Source organism: Lepisosteus platostomus, chromosome 14 (genome assembly GCF_059453375.1).
Source record: "Lepisosteus platostomus isolate fLepPlt1 chromosome 14, fLepPlt1.hap1, whole genome shotgun sequence".
Classification (NCBI taxonomy): Eukaryota; Metazoa; Chordata; class Actinopteri; order Semionotiformes; family Lepisosteidae; genus Lepisosteus; species Lepisosteus platostomus.
Genome location: NC_142624.1, coordinates 20,754,459 through 20,779,620, shown reverse-complemented (window position 1 = coordinate 20,779,620; position 25,162 = coordinate 20,754,459). Strand labels below are relative to the sequence as shown.

Genomic DNA, 25,162 nt, shown 5'->3' with positions numbered 1-25,162 from the left:
TCCGGCTTTAAACTTCTCCACAACAGTATTACGGACCTGCCTGGTGTGTTCCTTGGTCTTCATGATGCTCTCTGCGCTTTCAACAGAACCTTGAGACTATCACAGAGCAGGTGCATTTATACAGAGACTTGATTACACACAGGTGGATTCTATTTATCACCATCAGTCATTTAGGACAACATTGGATCATTCAGAGATCCTCGCTGAACTTCTGGAGTGAGTTTGCTGCACTGAAAGTAAAGGGGCCGAATAATTTTGCACGCCCCACTTTTCATTTTTTTATTAGTTAAAAAAGTTTCAAAAATCCAATAGATTTCGTTCCACTTCACAATTGTGTCCCACTTGTTGGTGATTCTTCACATAAAATAAAAAATGTATATCTTTATGTTTGAAGCCTGAAATGTGGCAAAAGGTTGAAAAGTTCAAGGGGGCCGAATACTTTCGCAAGGCACTGTAAAAATGCATTTTCTTTTCTTAACCAAAGCCACAATTTCGTTGGATTAGCTTTCTGAATTTACCAATTTGGTTTAGGCAGAGTTTCTTAATGGTTACCTAAAACTGACCGGGCACAACCTTTAGGGGCGTCGACTTGCCTCTTCCTTTTGTTGTCCGACGAGATACGCATCATGATGAGGTAAAGAACGGTATAAATGCAATGCCTCTGCACCTTTACTTCTCCATACCTGTGCAGGTGACAGAGTGGGAGCGACAGAGGTACCTTCGCATCAGCAGACGTTTTACCTTAACTTCTTTCACTTTAATTTAGCATTCAGTATGTCTTTTGTCATGAAGTCCGCAGTCAGCCCCCGGAGTTTTTCCAGTTTAAGCGGCTCTGAGGCGGCAGTACAAAGAGGCCTTCGCTCCAGCGCCGGCAGCATGTTCGGGGGAGCTGGAGGACTGGGTTCTCAAATCTCGGTGTCCAGCATTAAGGGGCTTTCCAATAACTTGCGCTCCCATTTTGATATCAACGCCGGGGCTGCCGCTCTTGGCCTCAATAATGAAAAGGAAACCATGCAAGGTCTAAACGACCGTTTGGCTGGGTACTTGGGCAGGGTGCGAAAACTAGAAGAAGCCAACCAAAAGCTGGAAGATCAAATCAAAGACGTGATGTTGAAGAGGGGGAACACCCAAAAAGACTGGAGTGCCTATGAGAAACCGCTGGCCGATCTCAAGAAACAGGTAGTTACACATAGCTTCGATTCTTCTTTGATCAGAACATTTTCAAAGTCAGTATTGATTCAGTAATTAACGTGATTACAAAGAAAACAAACTTAGAAATTTCTTTTTTTAAGGAAGTTGGGTTTAACCACACCCAGATAAAATGCTAACTTCTGTATAGAAGAGGAATTAACTGTCTTTTCAAAAGGAACTGTTTCTTGAAATACTACATCATCCATAATGGATTGTGCATGTGCATTTTGAACCTGGGGCTATTGTTTTAACCTTCAAAGAACATAGTCAGACAATAACTATAAAAATAAATTTGAGTTTCAGCGTTAGCAAAATATTAGGTTTATAATAAGGTCACTATTGTAGTATGGCAGTAGATGAATAGGAATAAAAAACGCTGGAAGGTGATAACGTATTGATAACGTCCGCTCTGAAATTAACTGTAATATTGTTAATCAAATTGATGTATGGGAAAAGAAAGTTGTTAACATCACTACCTCTCTACATTTGTAAATTAAATACTCATTGACTTCTTTATTGCAGATCAGCGATATGACTTTGGAGAATGCCAGACTCATACTGCAAATTGACAACGCCAGGCTGGCTGCTGACGACTTTAAAGTCAAGTGGGTCATAGGTTATTAAATAATTACTTTAAAATGTATATAATACATACATATATTTGTTAAGGCAAACTGATGCATTAAGGATCTGAGTTCTGTGAATGTTAATTTACAAACATAAATGTTTAAAAGATGTACTGAATTTTTTTTTCTGTAAATGTGCCATATAAACCAAGCGGTATTTGCTTGATTTAGTGAAGGTGTCCCGGACTTAAAATATTGCAGTAATCCCATTCACCAGGATATAACTGGATAGGAACACTTTTCCTCTCTTTTAATTCATGCCTGAAAAAAATAAAATCAATAAACTAAAAATAGAAATAAAACCAGTAAGCTCAAACTGTAATTACGAAATAATTAACCTAATCAAAATTCCTAATACCTAATAAAAAGACCTAATAGGTCTCAGGATCTTATTGAAAATCTGTTTTGTGCCCACAAGAGGGCAGTATGTCTGTTCAGGCCAGCGTGTCTATATGAGTATATATATGAGTAACCCATGCAGTTAAAAGCATAAAGTTTATGCAGGGCTACATATCAGGAATTGGTTAAAACGTAAGAAAATACAAACTGAAAAAAAGTTCCAAATACTCCTTTAAATAACACAATTTTATATGCTCACATAAGCCTGTGGTGTAAGGTTTCCTTAACTTTATAGGAAGGAAAGCCAATCATACATAGGGACAATTTGGAGGCCACGGTAAAGGCTGAGGCGGGTGGGGGTAATTTGGACCGGACACTGGGATAACTCCCTACTCTTATTGAGAAATGCCCAGAGATCTTTAATGACCATCGAGAGTCAGGACCTCGGTTTAACATCTTATCCGAAAGACGGTGCCCACTACAGTATGCCACTATACCGGGGCATTAGGACCCACACAGACTGCAGGGTGGGAACCCCGCACTGGTCCCACTAACACCACTTCCAGCAGCAACCATAGCTTCCCAGGAGGACTCCCATCCAGGTACTGACCAGGATCAACCCTGCTTAGCCTCAGTGGGTAGCCAGTTGAGAGCTGCAGGGTGATATGGGTGCTGGCTCCTCCCATTATACACAGACATTTTCTTTTAACCCAATCCAGTGTTCCCACGAACCTAAGGAATTTGAGATATACACTGTGTTTATGACTGTATCATTATATTCAGACCACTGTTTAATGCAGCCCTTCCACTGGTGCTACATTTACTAAATGCTCCCTCTGCAGGTGGGAAGCAGAGCTGGCCATGCGCCAGGGTGTGGAGCAAGACATCAGTGGCCTTCGTAAGATCATTGATGACACCAACATGGGACGCATGCAGTTGGAGAGTCAGATCGAATCCCTGAAGGAGGAGCTGGCTTTCCTTAAAAAGAACCACGAGGAGGTAACATCAGTCTGAAACGATTCAGAAAAATATAAAATTGAGAATTCTTTCTGTTACCTTTACTCAACGTGTTAAAGAACTCCAACTGGCTTGTACTCTGTTATGTTGCCAGATTACATCTGATTTTTTATTTTGCCTGAAGATACGTTCTTAATTTTAAAATCCAAAAACAGAGATATTTAAATCACTAGGGTCAGGTAACATGCACAGCTGAAGATTTTACTATCCGAATCTAAATTCAAGTCCTCATTCTTTTGTCGTGAATTTATCACTGTTACAATACACCTTCTTTCAGCCCCATTAATAAACTGTTTTATTCTGTGGGATTTAATTGTTTCAGGGTAAAAGGTTAGAAGTAGTAGTTATTCATTCTTAAAGGTGGGACTTCAGGATTCTAATGCTGTTTAATTTTGCATTGCAGAAAATAAAATCCAACGCATATAATAAAACGTTTTCCTTTAATAAACAGTTATTCTTGCTGAGGAAGTAATACCCTCGAGTGCTTGCCAATTCTCACTTGTTGTTATGCGCTTCTCTCAGGAAGTGGCTGCCATTCAAGCCCAAATTAATGACTCCAGTGTCTCAGTGGAGATGGACACTCCCAAAGGACCAGACCTCAATGAAACCATTAACCAGATTCGCAAAGAGTATGAGAAAGCTGTTCAGAAGAACCAGGGGGACACTGAAGCCTGGTATCAGAGCAAGGTACAGACTCTGTGCCTGTGAGCTTTCTTGGGCTTTAGACAATAATATTTCTGTTCACCTTTCTTTCATTGACTTTATAGCAGTTGCTGATCCACCGACTGAGTTGCAAATCTGAAATAGAATTGTAATTCTACAGACTTTTCATTTTCAGAATTTAAGGCTAGTGTTCTTTCAGATTTAATCTTTCATATATGCTTTAATTAAAATTACACTTTTCTGTCTAAAGTGTTCAAGCCAGATAGCTGGTTCAGTAGTTTTTGAAATAGTAAACCAATTTATAACCATAGTATAAGTAAATATTTAACATGTACCATAAACATTTCACTTTTAAATAATTCAGAGTTAATAGTATGTCAGAGTACACTTAGAAGAGCAGATATTAAAAAAGATGAAAGCTTCAAGCTTACTCACTTAGCTGATCTGTGAAGACATGTTTACAGTGCTAATTAGATAATGCGAGGTCACAGAACGAAGTTAGAGAATCTTATCTCGAGGAAAAGATACTTTGGAAACTAGAAGGATTGAGAAGGACTGCAAATGTAATTGTTTGGTGAAACTGTTTTAATAGTTTGATGGCCTGTCAGCTGAAGTAAACCAGAACACAGAGGCTCTGCAGGCTGGGAAGTCTGAATTAAATGACCTCCGTCGGCAGAGACAAACCTTGGAGATTGATCTTCAGGGTCTCCACAACATGGTAAGCACCTTAGTGTTTTACATAGTTCTTCAGACAAGAATGCTGTTGCATCCAACCCAGTGACTTTCTTGCCAGCTGATTTTTTTTTGTCAGTCTTTCAGGAATTGCTGCTGCATTACTTATGAGTGAAGACCAATGCAGAAACATACTTCTTTTTGCAAAACATTTTTCAGGATCCCCTTCAGTTTATTGTGGATAATGATCTGTCCCTCATCCTGCAGAATCGCTCCCTGGAAGACACCCTACGGGACACGGAGAATAGCTATGCCAATGACATGAACCGACTGAACCAGATCATCTTGCAACTAGAGGCAGAGCTGGGGCAGGTGAGGGCTGACATGGAGCGTCAGGCCAATGAGTACACTGTGCTGCTCAACATGAAGATGCAGCTGGAGGCTGAGATTGACACTTACCACCGCCTCCTGGAGGGGGAAGATGGCAGGTGAGACATGTTCTATTTTTTACCTTTGGTGTTCATTTACATGAAGCACAGTCTCTTTCAGGTTTATAGGCATTTGTGACTGCAGAATTGCCACCCTGTAGCGTTTTTGGAGCCCAGGCAAGACGGAACGTGATCAGTACAGAGATTGAAGACCACTTTGGACAACCTGGTTTTTGTTATGAGTGGTGTTGGTAGAAATGTTCTGTCCAAACCAATGCTGCACTACGGTAACATAACACTGTGACTAAAGGAGGTACCATTCTTCAGATATGATGTTAAACCAAGGTCCTGACTACTTGGTCATTGCAGACTAAGCACTGATCAAGCACAGTATAGCTCTTTTCATCCCAAAGGATCCCAAAGTTCTTTGCACATAGGAGGGGAAGCACATTATCCATTACTGGTCTGCATCAGTCACTATGCCCAGCATACCCACTACACAGTGGAGAAGTGAGAATTTATTGGTGCATGTTGATATGCATAACTGCACTGACCTAGAAAGCCAAGAACATGTTTTTCCTCATGGGAACAATATAATTGTCAGGGGCTGTTTCAACTCTAATCTGTTTTTCATATCTTTTTTTCTTATAATTGTCATTCTTACTGCCTGTTTAGGAATACAGCCAACAAGGAACCCATCTTAAATCTATTTTCTTGAATTCCTTACATTCTGTTCTACTTAACTTAATGTTGGTTTAGCAACATACCACTTACTGGTAGAGCACATATATACAGTATTACCATGTTATGTTTTATGTATATCTTCTCATTTAATAAGATCATATTATTAATGCACCAGTTCTCTCTTCCATATCATATTATTCCCTTTGGACACTTGGACACACAATGTTAAATTCTATCGAGGCTACAGGAATGCTGAATTTGGGCTTCAAGAAGAGTTCTATCATTACGGCAGTAATAATGTTTCATGGTGCCCTATTTGTTTTCCTGACTTGCTTTCTCTCAAATGATCTTATCCACCATTCCTCTGTCCTCTGTCCAGACTCCATATTTTCGGAAGGTAGTGGGTTGAAATACCTGGTATGATACTCTTGTTTTACTCTAGTACTTCTTTCAGATTGCTTCAGTTAAATACCCTGCAGTTTAAGTGGGTAACTTTCCAGGTCACCATTGTAAATGAGAATTTGTTTCCAATTAACTTAGCAGGTTAAATAAATGCATATTTAAAACTATACTTAAATATTGAAGGACACTTGGAAGACTTGGTTTTAGTAACCCAGAATTCATTCCAATCTCAACACTTTTGTGAGTCAGTTTGTAAAAATACTATTAATACAACCATAGTGCAAAAACATTATCGGATGGCAAACTAGCAGAGGTTTTAAAACAGGAAGTTATTTTTCTGTAACAAATGTTTGGAAATCTGATAAATCTATGACATAAATATGTATCCAAACATTACTGTGACTTTTCTTATTTGCATCCAGTTTTCAAGAACAGTGAGATTGTCTAAGAGATAATCCTTCCACTGAAGTGTTTTGAATTCAGCTTCATGTTTAACCAACTATAAAGAGCACGCTCTGTATTCCTAATATGGAAATTAAGAGAAAATATTAAAAAGATTTGACTCTGCTTAGAATATTTCATAAATGTTGCATCTGGAAAAATACAAAGCGTTCTATGATTCGCAAATCCACAAAATGTCTTCTTGTATTTTCCTTTATCTTTTTTTTTATTCTGCAGAGTTGATTTAGAGCAACCAGTGAATGAAGGTGAGTTATGCACAAAGGCTAATTCACAGGAAACGGTGAATCCCAGATGCTGGGGTTGGCACCACAATTTAACCAAGCTTCCAGTGTCTCTGCACATTAATGCTGCTTTTCATATGGAAATAACCTTCTTCTGCTCCTGAATTCCAGTCGTGTGCCTCACTGCTCCCCTCCTCATATTATCTGCCTGAAGCCGACTGTTAAATTCTTTTCAAAGATGCCAATACAGAGTTGAAAAGCATACCTCAAAAGACATTAATAAACATGAATATTGAGTAAATCAATTATTTATACCTGAAAAATAATAAAATATTCTATAAATTAATTTGATACACTGACTTTTTAAAGTGAAGATTAAACATCCTCACCAACTATACAAATGAACTCCTTTGCAAAGCTGTTTCACAGTCACCTTCAAGGCTCTGAATTGTTATGCCTGGAAAAGGCATGTGAAGTGTACTAAAATTGTACAAATACCAAACTCTCCTCATTTATACAATAGCATTGTAGAATGTGAGCATTATTACCTGACCATTGGCTTTTAAAGGTTTTAAAATGTTTGGGAACCAATATTCTCGGTCTTAGTGTACATTCTCCCACTTCCTGCCTATCTGAAGTGTCATCCAAAGAAAAGTGCACAGCTTGCTAAAAAAAAAAATCATTCTACTACCTACAACCTGTCCCAATGTATTGTACACTAAACAAGATTTTTCAGTTGAAATTTTGTTTCTATTTCAGAACCGAAAAAGGAAAGTGTTAAGAAGGTGGTGGTGATCAACCAGGAGCTAGTGGATGGCATGGTGGTGTCGCAGAATGAGATGCAATTAGAGCTTTAACTGGCCAGAGCTGCAGATGATACCAAGCACGTGTCTTGCTAATACTTCTATTTGAATCATAGCTTCTTCTGTAATTTGAACAGTCTTTCCCTATCTTCACTGAGGATGGCTAAAAAATATGATTTGCCTTTGTATACCAGTTCATAAAGTCTCAAGATTTTTCTTTCTCTTCAATAAAAAAATGGGACCCAAACCAGCTGCCATTATTTCTTTCTCTAATTAATTGTCTTTACATACAGTTATGCAAATATGATTTTCTTCAGACAGATGTATTTGTTTTAGCCTTCATTGCAATATTCTTGTCTATCTCTCTTGGCCTTTCTAATGCATATCCCTTTACCAGTGCTTCCAAGTCATTGTACTTCTTGTTTTCTTTACCTGGATCCTGCTGTTTTCCCATCAATCCAAACAAGCTTTCCAATCCTGATTAAATGCATCTTCATTTTGCCCATAGGGTGTTGTCCTGTGCCTTTGCTGCAATTTGTGGCTTGACACACATTTGCAATATATCACATGAAATGTTAGTCATTTTTCAATAAATGCTTCCGTCTTGCCACTCACCCATACAGGTTAGTGTGGTGTAAGGACCAGTTTATAACACCCATCTCAAGCATAGAACCTTGTAAATAAGTCAGTGGCATCCCTAATCAGTCTAATATAAGTAACTTTCTCCTTAGCTGTGTCTCTCCACCACTTCATCCATAGTTTGAAAACATCTTGATCTTTATGTTCGGTTTGTCACATTGCTACATTCGTCATTCCTTGAAATTCAATCTGATTTTGAGAAACAGATGAATTTACTCTTAAATCAAACCAGATTTGACTGCCACAGTAAAGGGGTTGAAAATGTATGCAATTTAAAAGCTTCATTTTTTCTTTTATCAGTATATTTTAGCATCCGCAGCTTGGAGGAGACTGTGCAAATCTAAATATGAAGTCCTACTTTCAAGTGTTAAGGGCCGAGACAGCAACAAAATGTGGAAACTTTGCAGGGGAATGAATACATTTGGATGGCACAAGAAAATAAAAACTTGATAAGATGAGAATAATAATGAGTTCAAAAGAACTAAAAGTCCTCTCTCTAAATGTAAAATTATATTTCATAACTATGTCAATGTTATAACTTGAGTATTTCAGACTAAAACCATAATTGAATTAATAAAAGAAAGCCATGATATGCTAGGCATACCAAAACAAATGCATTGGTAACCAGAAGAGCAAATTATGTTATGAACCCAAAGAGAGAGAAAGAGATTTAGGAAGTGTTCTCTGGAAAACAGCTTTAATTCAAGCAAACCCTATAGGGACCTCAAAAAAACAAAATAGTACCATAATTCACCTAAAATTTATCTAAAATGACGCAGATTGTTACAGTTTAAAATTACAAGCTGGAACATTGTTACATTTCTGTATCACACTGCAGACAATTACATTAAAAAACAGTACTGATAATTTCATTCTCAAGATTTGCAAATTGAACGATTAATCTCCCAAGAACAATATACTGTACCACAATCTCCTATGGATAGGAATAATTTCAGAAAAACATATCTCAGAAGCAAATACATAATGTAAAACAATTAAATTAAAAGTCAGTTCTTTTTACCAACTCAAATATATGAAATATCGCACTCTTCAATTTAATGGTGTACACCAGACAAAGATTTTTTTTTTTAATACGAGTTTATTCTTTACCATGATTGCAAACCCCATGGGTACAGGCAATTCTTCCAGGCAGAGATATGAAAAGAAAAAGAAGGGGATACTGCACTTTGTAGCGAACACTGTTAGTTCTCAGCAGATGTAGGCTGCAAGGCAAAATACCAAATGTCCAATGAAATAAAAGATAGTTTTTATTCTTTATAATTATGCAAAGCAAGGTATGCATTTACCCTCTTTTTTTGTTTGCAAATTTCCAGCTTCTACAAAATGGAATGTGCTGGCCAAAAAGAAGGCTTTTTATCCAGATAAGGAAGTATAGTACTGATGCTGAAGACACAACAGGCCGAGGTGGTTGTGTTCTCTTCTTAACGAGCAGCAAAAGTCTTGCCCCTGGAAACACAAAGCCACAGTTAAACTATTCGAAATACGCTTACAATAAATGTAGGTAGAGCATATACTGTGTGACTTCTTTGTTTCAAATGGAAGCAAAAACATATGCAACATTATGGTGTTTGACAGTCTTAAAGTGTGTGAAGGGCAGAGACATACTTTAATTGAGTAGAAGGCATGTTCCAGCTCCAAATAGGAGCAACAGAAAGTTTATTGATGCTACTTTAGTAGTTGTTCTTGTCCAACAACTTGCATTTCTAGTTGTTGTAAAACTAAGTCTTTAGACTTAAGATTTCAGATTAAACCACAATAATAGACAGAATCTGTACTCTTTTAAGAAACAATATGAAATCCTAATGAGTTAAAAATGAAATGTCTCACAAAACTGAAAAAAAATACAACCAATCCATCCTTCCCAGAAAAAAAAAATGATGTCGTTTGCAACAGTGCCAACAGGACTACAGAATGTTAGATCGGTTAAAACAGGATGTGAAACAGGTTATCTTCAGGTATTAACAAGGATCTGGATATGCTAACAGTGTCAATCCAGCAGTTCTCTTTGCAATGTCTTAATAATGACTAATGCAGAACTTCCTTTTGTAAATATTAACAGAGAAGGACAAGACTGAATACATTTTCAAAACAGCGGAGTTCTTTGATCTTCCAGAAACATAAGAACCCATTTTGAACTACAGAAAACAAAATAAAATGAATGAGTACTATACTAATACTACTTGAAACAAAACTGTAAAAGCCAGACTGGTGAAGTACAATTTGTTAATTGGTCAAGTGCTGAGAAGTAAAAAGGCAAAATAACACTATGGTTTCTTTGTGTGCAAAGTTCTATTTGAAGAAACTACACAGTTCAAACACTTTTTTCTGCTTTTCACTTTTCCATATGGAATTAACCATATTTTGCTCCTTTACAGCCCACATGCTAAAGCCACTCCCAATTCTAATATCGATAAAAAAGTACACTGTTAATCATGTGAAAAAACGTTTACTTGCATTGCAAATGATATAGTGAAAATTAAGCTGCATTTTACTACAATAAAGTATCCAGTCAATTGTGGGTTTCCAATAGATTTCAATGTACTAAAATTCAATGATCGTACTGGTGTATCTTTCTTCCCTAATTCAGGACTTTTGTAAAAGCTTGAAATGCACTATTTGTTTGGAATTTTCCTAAAAGCATTTGGATTACAGGGTGATACTGTAGAAAGACAACAGACAGAGCAGTTGATTAGACAGACGGTGAAATCTTAACTGGCTAATTCTTTTAAATATTACTGCACAAATGTACCACATATGTTGGGTGGTACATTTGTTAAAAAATGTAATGGTTAAAAATGGCTAAAAAACCAATACTTCCTTTGTATTTTATGTCATTATTGTTCTGAACTTAGTCCTTAATCAAAATACTTATTCACAGTACTGAGCATAGAACATAGTTATCTTTTATTTGTTCTTTAAAGCCACTTATTTGCATGGTAAGGTTGGAAAATGGAACTCAGGGGAGTTACTTTCTAAAGAACTTTCACAGATGTAAATCGTGACAGGTGTGCCACTGCAGGGACACCCAAGAAAGGCACCATTCTGCACTGCTCTATGCAGTTAACATCACCTTTTCATAAAAAGCAAATATTTAGTTAGTATAACACTAGAGTTGGAATTGGCACTTTGCAAAGCGGTTTCTACTAAAAGAACAGACCAGTGTAGTATAAAAATTCAGCTTGCTATACACTGATGCCTGTCTTCCTGCATATCCCACAAAGTTTTCCAGACAAAAATTACTTCCTTGTTCAACTCATTTCTACTCTTACAACACTTACGAAATGGTTTTCATCTCCTTCTTTTCTGCATCAGGTCGAGCCCTGTTGAGCACTTTGAGGAAGTCTGAAGTCTTGGCCCTCATGCGTGTGTGAATGTAGGCCTGCAACAATGAAGCAATGTTTTAATAAAGGAAAGGGAAGAGACCTTTCCTAATGGAAAAGCAGACACTATTTGCAAAAAAATCAAAATTTCGGTATAAATGTCATTCATATCATTCGGTTTTAAAAACAAATTAAACCTCTTTGTAATTACAGGTATTTTAAGGTTTCATGAATGGATCCTCCAAAAGAGAAAAAGAAGTTTACTAAAACTCTTTCTGGATGTGCAGTAGAGCACACATACGCATAAAAAAACATGCACGACAGTTCTGTTAAGGTTATTTGTACTGTTTAGTCTTCTAGTGCTAAATATTATAGTTTTATCACAACTGATCCATAGGCAGTACAGTAATCAGTATTCTGTACTTTTAAAGAAATATGTATAGGTATATTGGGCTTGCAGTTTTATATATAACTATACAGTATATTAAAAATAACTTATATTGAGAGCTTTTAGCATGCCAAGATGAATATCACTTTGAAACAAGCCTTGTTTTACAAAATTGAGGCTCTAAGAGACAGAATTAGCAATAAATTACTCCTCTTATAACTCTTTAAAGAAATTCATAAAGTACTTTTGATACCAATGCCGGGTAGCACAAGCGATCACAAGAGATTGACTCGGCACCTTTTCTGAAAAAGGGCTAATTCTGAAACCCCAGGATCAGGAAACTAGACAGTTAAAAATGAGCAAACGTTTATTCATGATGACAAAGTATTTTCAAATACTTCTTAAAGGGATTAGGGGATTTTTTTTTACCTTGGAGCACTTTATGTGGTAGTGCAGGTAGTCCCTAAAGGTGTGAATGAGGTTGATGGTGTTGTCTCTTGCATTTGCATTGGTGTGCCGAGGGAAGAGGACTGAAAGGTGAAAGGTTTACAAATTAATTGCCAAGCAAAACTTAAAAGTTTAAAATATAATATTACCAAAGAAAACAGCTTTTCCAACCATTTGTGTGTTGGAGGCAACAACAAAAGAAGCAATATGTGCTCACACCTGAAGAAGGCTCCACAGCCGAAACGTTGTTTTCTCTTTCTTCTTTTTTTCAGCATGGAATAAACCTATTACTTGTTCCTTTGCAGCCTACACATGCTGATGCAGCTACCCACCTGAACTAATATGTGCTGTATACATGCAGGGATAACATAAATCCAAAGGATGAAAATTTGGGCTAGACTATAACAATCACCATAGCAGGTGGCCTAAAGAGTTTCCACATTGAATCTTTCTGTTAGTCTTTTAGCATACTGATTCAGATTTGACTGTGTTCTGTGCAAAATTTTAAATACAGTACAAAGATCAGTGTAACAGCTGTTTCTACTCCCAGCTACACATCTGGGAGTGGCAATATTTTGTCTTGTAGCAGTGCAAACATTTCAAAATGAAGAGAAAGCTTTTTGTATTGTCAACACAAACAATTCTGTTCCATAGCGAAGCTGAACAGCAGGGAGATTAAACAGTGGCATGAATGCTAAGGAACAGCTGGGTATAATGTTACATGTTCCCTCTGAAATATTTTTCAGAGTACAGGGAGGATAAGATAACCTGAAAGGAACAGAGCACAGCTCCATTCATAATTCAGAACACTATTCACAATGGAAGGTGTCAGCATGCATGTACATTAGAAATATCACACCATCCAGCTAGACAAATAAATTGATGATGACAAGAAAAATCTTTACAATGAACACTCCCAGTCCACCCCATTACATACAAACAGAATATAACCTCTGCAGCACAATTGAATAAGGCATTTTTTTATGTTTGCTCTTTATTAATTTCTTAATTATTTTACATAAAAAGTAGTCATATGCTTTATTAGTTCAAGTAGGTAGTTGCGTGATCGTGCATAGACTGCAAAGGAACAAGTAAACGTTTATTCCATGTTGAAAAGAGAAGAAAAAACATAACACTGTGTTTCCTTTCTTCTCTTTTCAACATGGAATAATCCTTTACTTATTCCTTATGCATTATTATGATTTAATTCTACATATACGCTTCTACGGAGCAGTGGCTCTGTGGCTAAGGATCTGCGCCTGTGGCCGGAAGGTTGCTGGTTCAAATCCCACGGCCGGCAGAGCCTGGGGTTAAGGGTTCCTGAGCAAGGCCCTTAACCCCAACTGGTCCAGGGGCGCTGTACAACGGCTGACCCTGCACTCTGACCCCAAGCTTCTCTTCCTGTCCGTGTGTCTCATGGAGAGCAAGCTGGGGTATGGGGGAAAGACGAACTCCTAATGCAAAAAAATGTATATGGCTAATAAAGTGATCTTATATTAGCCACGCACTGTGATTAAAGGTAAAATAGACTGAAAAACACTAAGTGACCAGGACTTCAATTAACTGTTGCATTTCTGCATTCTTTAGGATTTATAAATGTTTTGCTATGAGTTAGCTACACCTTAAAAAAAGCTTTAAACTGAAAATGAAAGAGGAATTTCAAATACCTTCTGTTTCTTTTTAATTTTAGTATTCTGCTTCTCCATTACACTCAACTAATCTGTTATACATGCTAGATTCATTGTTAATTTACGCTTACGCATTGTCTTAAGAAATACAGAGTATGCACAGCAAAGGTGTAATTATATGCACATACCGATCCAGCTTTTAAAATCACAACAGAATTACAGATCATTAAAAAATGGAAATATGACAGTTTTAAAAGTTGCAAACAACTTCTGTGCATCTGGAAATTTCATTTATTCACCATTTGGAAACATACTTGGCAAAAACATTATTTAAAGAGTTAAAGCAGAGGTTCTTACATAGTATTCGGTAACCTGCAACATGGCAGACCTATTACATCTTAAGCACTAACATAAAGATGTGCAAACTCCTTACCAAAGGTAATGTACCCAATGTTATCTCCGACAGCGGCATCAGTGTCCTTCAGCTCAAGAGGAGGTTCTCTGTGACTAAACAGGACTTGAGGAGCTGTGTGACTGGCACGCCTTCCTTCCTTAAACTCCTATTCCCATATGAAGAAATTAAAGTGGAAAGTATTCAGCAACATAAAACTTCCAAAATGGACAGAAATAGCCCAGAAATCAAAAGACATGGGCATTGGAGTCTTTCCTGAATATGGTTGAAATTTCTGGCACTTTTAAGCTACTGATTCTTGGCCAGTCTGCTTGAGATTTGTTCTCATATACAAATCTGTGAGTTTCCATAAAGGCTTTTAAAGGGATCTGTACAGAAGTACGCATATCAATTTCACTAGCCAAAAATATCTTTGAGATTTTGTAGAAACTGTCCCAAAGCAGGAGTCATTTTTTGGCATATATTAAAAAGCCTGAAGTTTCAGGAATACAACAATGACATGCATACATTAAAAAGGCACATGCTTTGAACTTTAAATTTAAAATATGGTTCTGGTTCATTTTTATCCATGGAGTATGTCTGACTCTTGAAAATTAATTAAGACAAGATGCATTATAATATGATGACCATTTAAAAAAAGAAACTGAAGGTAACACAAGGAACTTTAACTGTATGGTGAAAATCAAGTGCAAAAGGTACATTCCTAGTTAAATGAAACATTAGGTTACCTGCATGAACACCTTGCCAATCACAACATCATCATCATCCTTGAAAACTGTGCTGAAAACCACTGTCACCCTGTCCTTCTTTGCTTCAAGATACCTGGTGAGATGTATAGAAAGAAAGGTTCAATTATGATTCAAGAGAAATCAGACAAGTTATTTAATCTGGCACGTTTGCAGCATGAAGCCACTCAATCAAAACTGCTCCCTCAAAATACAATTTCTGCATGAAGAAATACAATTATTTTTCCCAATGAAGACCATCTACTTATTTTTTGCTTACAACTTCACTCAAGACTGTCCTGAACTAAATACATCTTGCCACAAACAGGATGTTTCAGATCTTTCACCTACATGGTTTCATCATCTCTGTAGTGGATAACAGCCCTCTTCTCTCCCTCCCGGCCCTCCTCCTGGAACTTGAAGTACTTCTCAAAGACTGAAGCAAAGCAGTTCCGCTTCAGCATGCCAGCCTGGTGGATCACCTCGTCTTTACTGGCCGGGACATTGTCCAGGTCAAACAGGAGAGAGACATTATAGCCTGCAGAACAGAAGACGGAAAACCGCTGGTTTGCACTGATCCAAATTAATAAAAATTAAAATGCCGATTTAAAATTGTTAAAACCGCTAATGCAAAATTTTAGAGTCGCTAGGACCTACCAGCTTCTGGCGACACCAGAAAATTTCCGTAAACCCTGTTCAGCAGCTGGAGGAGAAAAAGAAAATTCAGTTTGTTCCACAAGAGAGATAAGAGAGATTAGCAATCCCAAGGTTTTCTTAGTTTTAACTCTGTTTTGACTCAAAGCTTTAACTCTGTACTCTTCCAAGTATCCATTGAAAACAGAGTTCCTTTCATCCTGTCCAGGAACTGCAATTAAATGGCCATTAAATGCATGGTAGTCCACAGTAGTTTAGAACACTCAGGTTTTAAAATTTTAGCAACAAACAAAAAAAATCATAATCCAATTAACAACTCAAAAAGCAAAAGGAAAGTTTTATTTTGCACTTTCTTCCTTGAGGATCTTATGGGAAGAAAGTGTATACAATTCCTGATGCAATGAATTGCTTAGCATTTAAAAACAAATCTTATGAATGCTTACTGAGTTTTCTAATAAAATATATATAGCCAAAACATATTATCTTTATGACAGATCATAAAGGCAGAAGACTGGAATTACTATATGGTCTGGATTAAGGTCAAGAACTGTATTTTGTCAAATCAGTATAGAGTGATCCAAGGGGCCAGTTGGTATATTAGACAAAGGCAGAAACTTTGCTGATTCAGAGAGAACACCACTGAAATAATCATCTTAATAAAATAATATATTGATCTCCAGAACAAAGAAAATGAATCAGAAACAAAAGTAAGAACAGGGATATGGTTAATTTACAACATATGCACACTGAGATGTTGTAAGCAGCTCTTTAACAAGCTCTAATAGCTTCATAGAACTATTCTAAAACAAAAATGTAAAATATTCCTACACAGTCATTGAAGCTGAATAATTCACATGGGTTTAAATGAACAGGAAACAAGCTATATTCTGAAAAAACCCAGCACACACACGAATTAGTCATTTGCATAGAATTTCCATGCAATTTACTTACAGAATCAATTATGTAACTGAGGTGACATGCAGCAAAGAGTAAGGTGATGTGAATATTTAGTTTGTGAATTCAACATAAAATAATCTGATGTCTAAGGCAGTTCACTGTGGTCCCACAACAATACTTCTAAGCACTTCCTCTTGGCAAGCACATGTCAAAAATAACATGTTAAAATAACAGTAGTGAAAAAATACCACATTTACATCACTTCAATGAAATGGCTCAGCTATGGACAAAAACATACCCTAAACCTTCAGTGAAGAAAACTTAAATCAATGCAAAGTTTAATTTTTAGGTTGCTTGAGATATTGAAGGTTTAAGACTACTTTCAGAGCACTACAGAACACTGCAATCTTGAATAGGTAGATCTATTTTTAGCTCTTTAAACCAGACTAGTGCTTTCCAAGACCTCAATAGTAGAAGATAACACCACCTTAAAATCTTTTTCAGACATTAATGCATTGCTAGCAACTATGACTGAGGCCCTGGACTTCCTCTGTCAGAAATGACTCAGTCTGAACTTCCTGTTTTAGAGAGAAACCACAGAAGCTGCTTTCTTCCATACATGGTGACTCTGACACTGCAGCAGTCTCTCCCCCTAATGAGCAGTATTAGAAACAGTCTTTGTCCTCCCTTATTCTTGTACTGATGACCTCTATATAAAGATTGTTTTTTTTTAATTAGTGTGGTTCAGACCAAGGCTCTTTTGCTAAAACAAGTAGAAAAAAATGAAACATATACTGTAGCACGAGGCCTCGAATTGAATGTAACCAACAATTTGTAATTCTGGATATGAATCACAAAAAAGTGCTGCCATTGAACACTGTTATTTACAAATATTAAATTAAGTGAGAAATCAATTACCAATTTCCCTACAAAGTAATGGATGTCAGCAAATTCTTTATATTGAGATAATGCTAAGCAAGTTATGTATAGTAACTTTATAAAATGAAACTATGATCCGTTTCCTACCAAACTGAGCAGTGTATGTTTGCTTATAAAGCAAATACAGAATGAACTTGTACTTCCCAGTACAAATAGGCAGTAGACAACTCATATATTTAATTAAATCTGATGTAAAAAATTGACAATAAAACAGGTGGCTTTTCTGAGAAAATTTTTATGGAATAAGATAAAACAATAAACAGTACTAAGAGCTGTGATAAATTCTTTTTTGACAAATTATTCAATCAGTAATCTGCCTGAAATGCAAAGGTAAAAAGAAGATGCTCATAGTGAAACAAAAACAAATGGACAGATCTGTTAATTTCTGTTGTTATTTTAAATTTGGAATTGCCAGCTATATATTTTTATTTTATACCCATCAAGCTACCCCCATTCAGCTAGGAAAATAACACCATACCTACCACCCAATCCACTTGCCATTTGATATGCTACAAGCTCCACAGTGCCCAACAGGAGAGTCAGTGTCAAGAGAAAGGACCGTTGATGCATATCTATAGCACCGGGGCAAGTCTGTTTTACAAAGAAAACCAAGCCTTCTTTGGAGATCTAATACCACCCTGGTGGCACTCTGCCACATGGGAAACACCACTTGGGGAATATCAGTCGCAGTCGGCTAGTGACATAACCCAAGCTCAGACCAGGCTCAGACTGAAACTAGGTCATAGAACTCATTAACTGCCTGCACTGTTTTGGACGTGTTGCCCTCAGTGGCTTGTCCAATCAGATATAAGAGCTTAACCTGCCGATGTCAGAAATGCATACTGTACCTCATCTGTGCCATGCTCCTGCAGTTCCTTGTAGAACTTCAGGGAAATGCTGACCATCACCTTTGTTTTATCACCTCCGGGGTTGGAAATGTGATAGAGAACACCATCAAAATCTAGAGAAAGAAAAATGGACACATCTCATTAAAAAGTGGAACAACTGCTCTCATCTACTGCTTTTAAAGATACAGAAAAGTGATTGCATACTTTTCTGGAGTTTTAAAATGCACACTATAGGAGGCTTATATCTTCAAAGTATTTTACCACATATAAGAGCATTAAAAAGGGCTACAAATCTTTATCAGAAATCCTGGATGACCAGTGTGTCTGTAGCTTTTCATTCCAATTCAGCTCTTACTGAGCTTGTTACTGGCATTACTGGGTCAATGAGCTTCTCCCAGCTCTTCTGGGAGCTGGACACCTCTGCTATATACCAATCACTCTTATTTGTGTCACTGGAAAAGTTATGGAAATACTGGAATGAAGAATATTTACCAAATAAATGCATTTTAAGAGGTATGCAGAAAAAACAGAAGGTATGTAAGTTAGAAAAGGGGCTTTGAAAAAGCACAGTTAATAACTCTAAAAATGTCATATTTACATATTTTGATTTCCTATTTTGAGCAAAGGAACCCTTTACTAAGCCTTCGCAGAAATGGCTACCTTTGAAAAACAAAGGGATTTCAGGTAATATATGCACATAGACTGAAACTGAGTTATCTAAAAAGGAAAGCATACATATTACAGAAAACAGTAATCTGAAGGGGCATAACATCTAAATGGGCCAATTTATACTAGCTGTGTCCCAAAGGGATCCACTTCAGGTCCATTAATCTTTCTCAGCTATATGATAGATTCTGGTATGGTTACCAAACTATCTAAACTTTCAGATGATTAAAAAAGGGAGAGTAGCTAAAACAAAAGCAGTGACGACAAGGGCCTTAGAAAGAGACATAAATCATGTCTCTTTAAGACACCAATTTCTTTTAACTGCCACAGCTTACAAAAGTGGGTCTGCCGCTATTCCAAAATTGCCTTAGTATATATATTTCCATTTATTGACTAGTTCATACAGTGGTTCCTAATACATTTATTAAACAGTACCCCCTTTTAATTTAACTAGTTCAGGCAGCTGTTCCCTTTAAACATTACTAGGGAGCAAGAATATATTAACATATATGAATAATGAAGGTTATATTTGTATCAAATATTTTCTTCAATGTATGTCACTGTTTAATTATAAGCTAAGCCCCTAAAGAGGTTAAGGTGTTTATCACCTTAAAATACCAGTTAAAGCCCTGATTTATAGATGATAAAAAACATGTCTGTTGCAGACTGGAGATGGATAAAAAACAGCACACAGACCTCAGGGAGGAGAAATTCTGTTCCAAAGGCTAACAGGTCATAGGAACTAAATATCCTTAGTCAAGAGTCTTGTTTTTTTAAAGAGTATTTCTAAACTTGATAAAATCCTTACACAGCATGTCTTTTGGGTTAAAACACTGAAGGTTAGAAACTCTTTCTTAACGCACTTCAATCTCTTACCTTTCGAAAGTTCAAGATATTGCTGTTGCCCAATCTTGCAAAACATGTACATGCATTCAGAATTAAACTCCACGTCTTTCTAAAACTAATGTAAACGGGACTAACCCTTTCTTTCAGTTCCAAAGTTCATGCTCATTCAGGTATGCATGTATGAGCACTGCAACAGCAGCTTCCTTCCATACATGATGACCGACACTGCAGTAGTCTCTCCACAAATGAACAATATATAATTCAATACATTTTGAATAAAAGGATCTTCATGCAGAAATGACCTAAGTCCATACATTTCTGAGGATATCCTTCTTTTTAGATCATAAAAGAAGAAGTACACAAAATATGCACACAAAGCCTCCTTTTTTAACAAAAAACCATGTAGGACATCAAATAAGATTATGCAGTCTACTATTTATGAAATGTGTAATAAATATATAGAGAGCAATTCTGTGTATGCCTCCATACTCAGGTTTGACTCAAGCCTCAGCAGACAAATAGAACACGTGTGTACTAAGATACAATTCAACCACTGGTTTATAAACCAGATGTAGCAGTCAAATAACTTTCCACTTCTTACCAGACCTCTCTAGCAAAGCACAAAAAACTACTTGCAGTTCAATCTAACTGCAGTAGAGTAGAGAGTAGAGCAATTCTTAGTTGTGCTTATCTCTCAGAACAGACACAGTGTAGACAGTACATTACTAACATAAGACATAATATCAGAACAATAAATATGAAGTACTGAAAAAACATGGCAGACCATGCATAAAAGGGATAGTGCTGACATGCACTGAGTCTGAGGCACTGCAGTTAGCTGTTGAGGATGTGTACTGCAGTAGAAGCTGTTCTTAAGCCTAGTGGTCTGTGCTTTAATAGTGAAGTACTGCTTGCCAGAGTGCTGGGGGAAGGACAGTTTGTGGCCAGGATGGTTGGGATCCAGTATGATGGACTGGGCTTTATTGCAACCGCGGATGGTGTGAATCTCAGTCTAGAATCTAAACAAGGAGTTTCTAAAAGGTTCTGAACTATTTAAAAAAAAATGAAAGACTGAAAAATCATAAGTTTAATGGGAGCTGGACATAATTGTTCTAAAAAATTACAGGTTACGACACTACCTTCTTATCAAGTGGTTTGCTTAACATGTTGCTCATTTGAGACCAAAAATTACTCTGAAAATGTGTTAAAACATACAGTACCTGTGAGAATATTTATATATATATAATCTTACAATGAGATAATGATTTTAAGAATTCTTCAGACTTGGAACTCTCGTGTTACACTGCACACCACCAAAATCTATGATTCATACATTTAACTATAGGTGCAGTCAAGTAATGTAATGTTTTTTAAATTCAACAAATTAATGTAGGAGGGATGACTGACCAGCAGTTGGTCTTAGTCTTGGAATCCCTGCATCTCAATTCTGTTTTTTCTGACCAGGTAGTTGGCATGTGAGATAAAAAATAATTTCTGTACTGCTGATTTCAGCTTGCAAAGCACTTTTTATAACCTTTTAAACTTTTTGTAGTTAAATGCTTTTAATATCGTCTATTTAAATGTTTATTTCAAAGACTCAATGTAGGCGAAATCAAAAAGAACAGAATGTTTATTCTACTAAAATGGCTCCATTTTCCAATGCTGCATGAGGCTTGAGAGGTTATAGCTGATATAAACCAAAAGAGGTATAGATAAGCTCAACCCAGAGGGACTACTACAAACTCAACTGCAAACAAAAAGGGGGGGACATAACTGGGAACTAAAAAAATTGTTTAGAAAGGAGAAGAGGAAACACTTCTTTACACAAAGAGTTGCTGGTGTCTCGAAGATACTTTCCAGTCAAGTGGCCGAGCCTCAAAAAGTCTCCTTCAAAAAGCAGCTGGAGAAAATGTTAGAATTTACTTCTCTTCTAAACTATTGAACTGGCGAGATAGGCTACAGGGCTTCTGCTTGTGTCCAACCTTTCTTATATTCTTATATGTGAACAAATAACATCGTATTCCAGACATAGAACCACATTAAATAAGGGATCATTTTCTAATGGACAACATGCACCATTTATAAGAGTTTATAAATAATGTGTCTCGGTGTCACTGGACAAATGAGAAATGGGGATGTTTTTTTTTTTGTTAGAGGGAAAATAAAATACAAAGAGTACTTTACGTTTAAAAAGTTTCACTACATAAGGCAAAGGTTATATATGTTGAACCAAACTGCACTTACCCGCAAATGTTACTTCTACTGCCTCAGGTTTGTTCCTGAAAAAAAAAAACAGAAGTATAATATCAGTTACGTTAACAATAGAGACTCTGTGCTAATGTGTGTGAGGGAAACGTATAGACTGCAAACTCAAAAGCTCGTATCAAGGGTGAGTCATTTTAAAAAATGTGGTGGAAGTATTAACTATCCTTTTAAGTATCACGATAATTGCAGTACACTCACTTTTAAAAATGTTTTTCTGGCCCCTAGCATATATTTTGGCATGTTTCTTTAGAATGGAGACTGTTCTCCTGGGATGCTCCCAGGTCATCATCTGTAAATGTTTTTAAGTTGTTTTATTAAACAATAATGCTTTAGCTACCTCTTACCATAAAAAAATCAGAAAGTAGAATTATTTAGCTTCTTAGATTGAGTTGGTTCAATTTGTTCTAAACTGGATTTCTCAGTCTACCATAGTGCAAGGAAGGTTACAAAAAAAGCAGGAAACTCAATTTTTAAAAATATTTCTAAACAAATGTTAAAAACTACATCTAGTTAAATTACAACTAAAGCACTAACCATTTATTTCTTTGAAACAGATTTATTGTATTTTTCATTTCACATGCATTATTTCCACATGCAGTTTATTTTTTGTAATTACACTTGCTGCAACAGAATTTCACCTGAACAGCATCATTACAGAAGATATGTAGACTTCCTCTCCATCCCCACAAGAGTGAACCAGTGACTGCCAAGGAACACATTACCTTGTGTTCTAAACAGCATTCCCAGTGAAAAAAAAGCAACTAAGTCTCTGCAAGATAATCAAAAGGTTTCCAGGAACACACCATTCATAAGATTTCCAACTAAATAAAACTCAGCGATACCAGAAATACAAAATATCCGCAACACACTTCACACACTATACCGTTACAAAAGACTTCGGTATTTTGAGCAACGATAAGGTTTTTGCTGTGCACCGTGCACTAACAAAAAATCAAACCAGATAACGCATAAAATATATGACTTTATCGCCTGCATTGTTTTTCTACGGTGATCTTTATTTTTTTATACCACGAACACTTAATTTTCAAGCCAAAGTCTCAGTATGGCAGCAGATAATCACTATCCCCTCTACATTTCCCCGTGCCTTCAGCGGGGGATGAAGGCGGATTAGAGGTGCTCTCCTCTAGGTGAAGCACTTTGGTATTCGCTACTGAACGTGCTGCTCGCCGGCATGACTACCCCTGCCTGGACTTGAAAGGGGACTCCGGAATGCGGAAGTGCATAGGCAAAGAAGGGGGCTTCCACCAAGCAAGTGGCAAATTTGACGATAATTTATGAAAGAAATTACAAAAATAAAATAAAAAAGAATTCCAAGCTCGAAAAAAGCTCGACCCAAGTGACCACAAATATGTAAAACTGCGCCTGTTGCCAATTCATTAAATGCGGAAGTCATACGTTAAAAGCGATCATGAGAATAAGTGTACGAATTCCGACGATAAAAAAAACAATGAGTGACAATGATAATTATGAGATGTAAAGTAATATGTAGACAGGTGTTGTGTTGTTAGGTGGTGTTAGACCCGTCTCGTCTTAATGAGGTGTCAGTTTTGCTGTCACTGCAGCTTTACCTCTGTAATGAGGTGTCACTGTTGCGATTCAAAGCTCTCCTAATCTACAAATCCTGAAGAATACAACAATACGTCTTTGTATTTATATACAGAAGAGGGTAAAATGCTCTCATTACTTATGGTCATCAGTTAGAGCAACAGTAGGCTTAAACTTTATTTTCCGCTTTCTAACTTAGGCCGGATGTTGAAGTACTTATTGCATCTCGACTATTACTACTACAGCAACCAGCGACAGTTAATGTCATTAAGTAAACTGCAGGAGTGTGAACTCTCATTATTTCTTGACATTAGACCACTTTTAAATAGATTATATCTTAAACGATAGTCTTCACTCCTGTCCTGTAACAAAGATAAAAAAGACACACCCCAGTTATCACTTACGAACACTCCCAGCAAGGCCGCTGCGTTTAACCTAGTATTTTAAGATTCATTTAAGAAACACGGCACGATCAGACTGTATATCTTTTATAGACAACGCATTTTATTATTAATTTTTAATTTACATTTTCTTACCCATTGGACGCACTCTCGAATTTCAGACTCAACGTCTCCTCTATAATACGGTTGTTGATTTCCAGAAGAATCATGGCGATTGAAAATGAATTCCCAAATCGTAATATAAGACGTGCCTTTAAAAAAAATGCTTTTAATTAAATTGCAATATTTTCTTTCTCTTCTCCGCAATCTTTCTTATTCTCTCTGTCCCTGCAAGGCGGTTCCGCCCAGGCACTTCCGCTTGTCTTCCAAGGACCTCCAGTGAGGTTGTCCGGAACTATGCCTGTAGTAAAACAATTTGCAGCAGGATGACTGAATGTGTTTTTATCCCCGAATTAACATAATTTAAATTAAAGTGTATGTGCAATAAAAATATTCTGTTGTATAACTCCAGTTATCTATTCGTACTTATTGTACTGTGTATGAATACCTGTAAAAGGTTGAGATAAAACAAAACCGAAAAAGCTTAAAATATCACATACTGTACCGAGGGCCCATACAAAGAAGCCTTTGAGTTACTGGAGACGTTGAATGTGTAATAGAAGGATTCTGCTCATTTGCTTCAACCAGTGGACACATATGTGCTTTTTGCACAGGCTTTTATAAACAAGTATTTCTCTTCCATAACATATATGACTCTTCTACAGCATATATAGCTTTTTACTGTCTGTGCGTTACCTGGCTAGTACTGAGCTGACTTTACTGAGAACTGTAATTTTAAACTGAATATTTGGTTATCACAAGATGGGAGGATTTCTATTCATATGCCTTAAGAATCTATGAAACAACTGCTTATTCTGTGCTCCAATGAATCACTTGAGTCAAGCAGACACCAAAATAGAGACTGGTTTTGTTCACAATAACTGATTTAATGC

General features: G+C 36.7%; 2 protein-coding genes and 1 long non-coding RNA gene across 4 annotated transcripts; 2 read left to right on the top strand and 1 right to left on the bottom strand.

Annotated features, from left to right (window-relative positions):
* The first annotated feature begins 620 nt into the window (after positions 1 to 620).
* Positions 621 to 7,755, top strand: LOC148648963 (keratin, type I cytoskeletal 18). 2 transcript variants are annotated; one of them, XM_088604963.1, is made up of 8 exons: positions 621 to 1,179; positions 1,714 to 1,796; positions 2,999 to 3,155; positions 3,696 to 3,860; positions 4,429 to 4,554; positions 4,776 to 4,996; positions 6,701 to 6,729; positions 7,465 to 7,755. In XM_088604963.1, the coding sequence occupies exons 1-8, from the start codon at positions 775 to 777 to the stop codon at positions 7,560 to 7,562; spliced, it is 1,284 nt and encodes a 427-aa protein (XP_088461089.1). In that variant the 5' UTR covers positions 621 to 774; the 3' UTR covers positions 7,563 to 7,755. The 2 variants fall into 2 exon arrangements, with proteins under 2 accessions (XP_088461089.1, XP_088461090.1); XM_088604964.1 differs by lacking the exon at positions 6,701 to 6,729 and having other exon boundaries at positions 624 to 1,179.
* A 1,070-nt stretch (positions 7,756 to 8,825) lies between these two features.
* On the bottom strand, positions 8,826 to 24,550 carry arpc2 (actin related protein 2/3 complex, subunit 2). The gene is made up of 10 exons (XM_088604967.1): positions 24,306 to 24,550; positions 22,183 to 22,217; positions 18,427 to 18,539; positions 15,746 to 15,791; positions 15,440 to 15,626; positions 15,092 to 15,185; positions 14,385 to 14,511; positions 12,306 to 12,406; positions 11,447 to 11,547; positions 8,826 to 9,614 (listed from the first exon to the last, which is right to left on the bottom strand). Exons 1-10 carry the CDS (start codon positions 24,377 to 24,379, stop codon positions 9,590 to 9,592), a joined length of 903 nt encoding a protein of 300 aa, XP_088461093.1. The 5' UTR covers positions 24,380 to 24,550; the 3' UTR covers positions 8,826 to 9,589.
* Positions 9,546 to 10,015, top strand: LOC148648962 (uncharacterized). Its single transcript, XR_015926265.1, has 2 exons — positions 9,546 to 9,665; positions 9,761 to 10,015. It is a non-coding gene; the product is annotated as an uncharacterized LOC148648962 (long non-coding RNA).
* Positions 24,551 to 25,162: the final 612 nt, after the last annotated feature.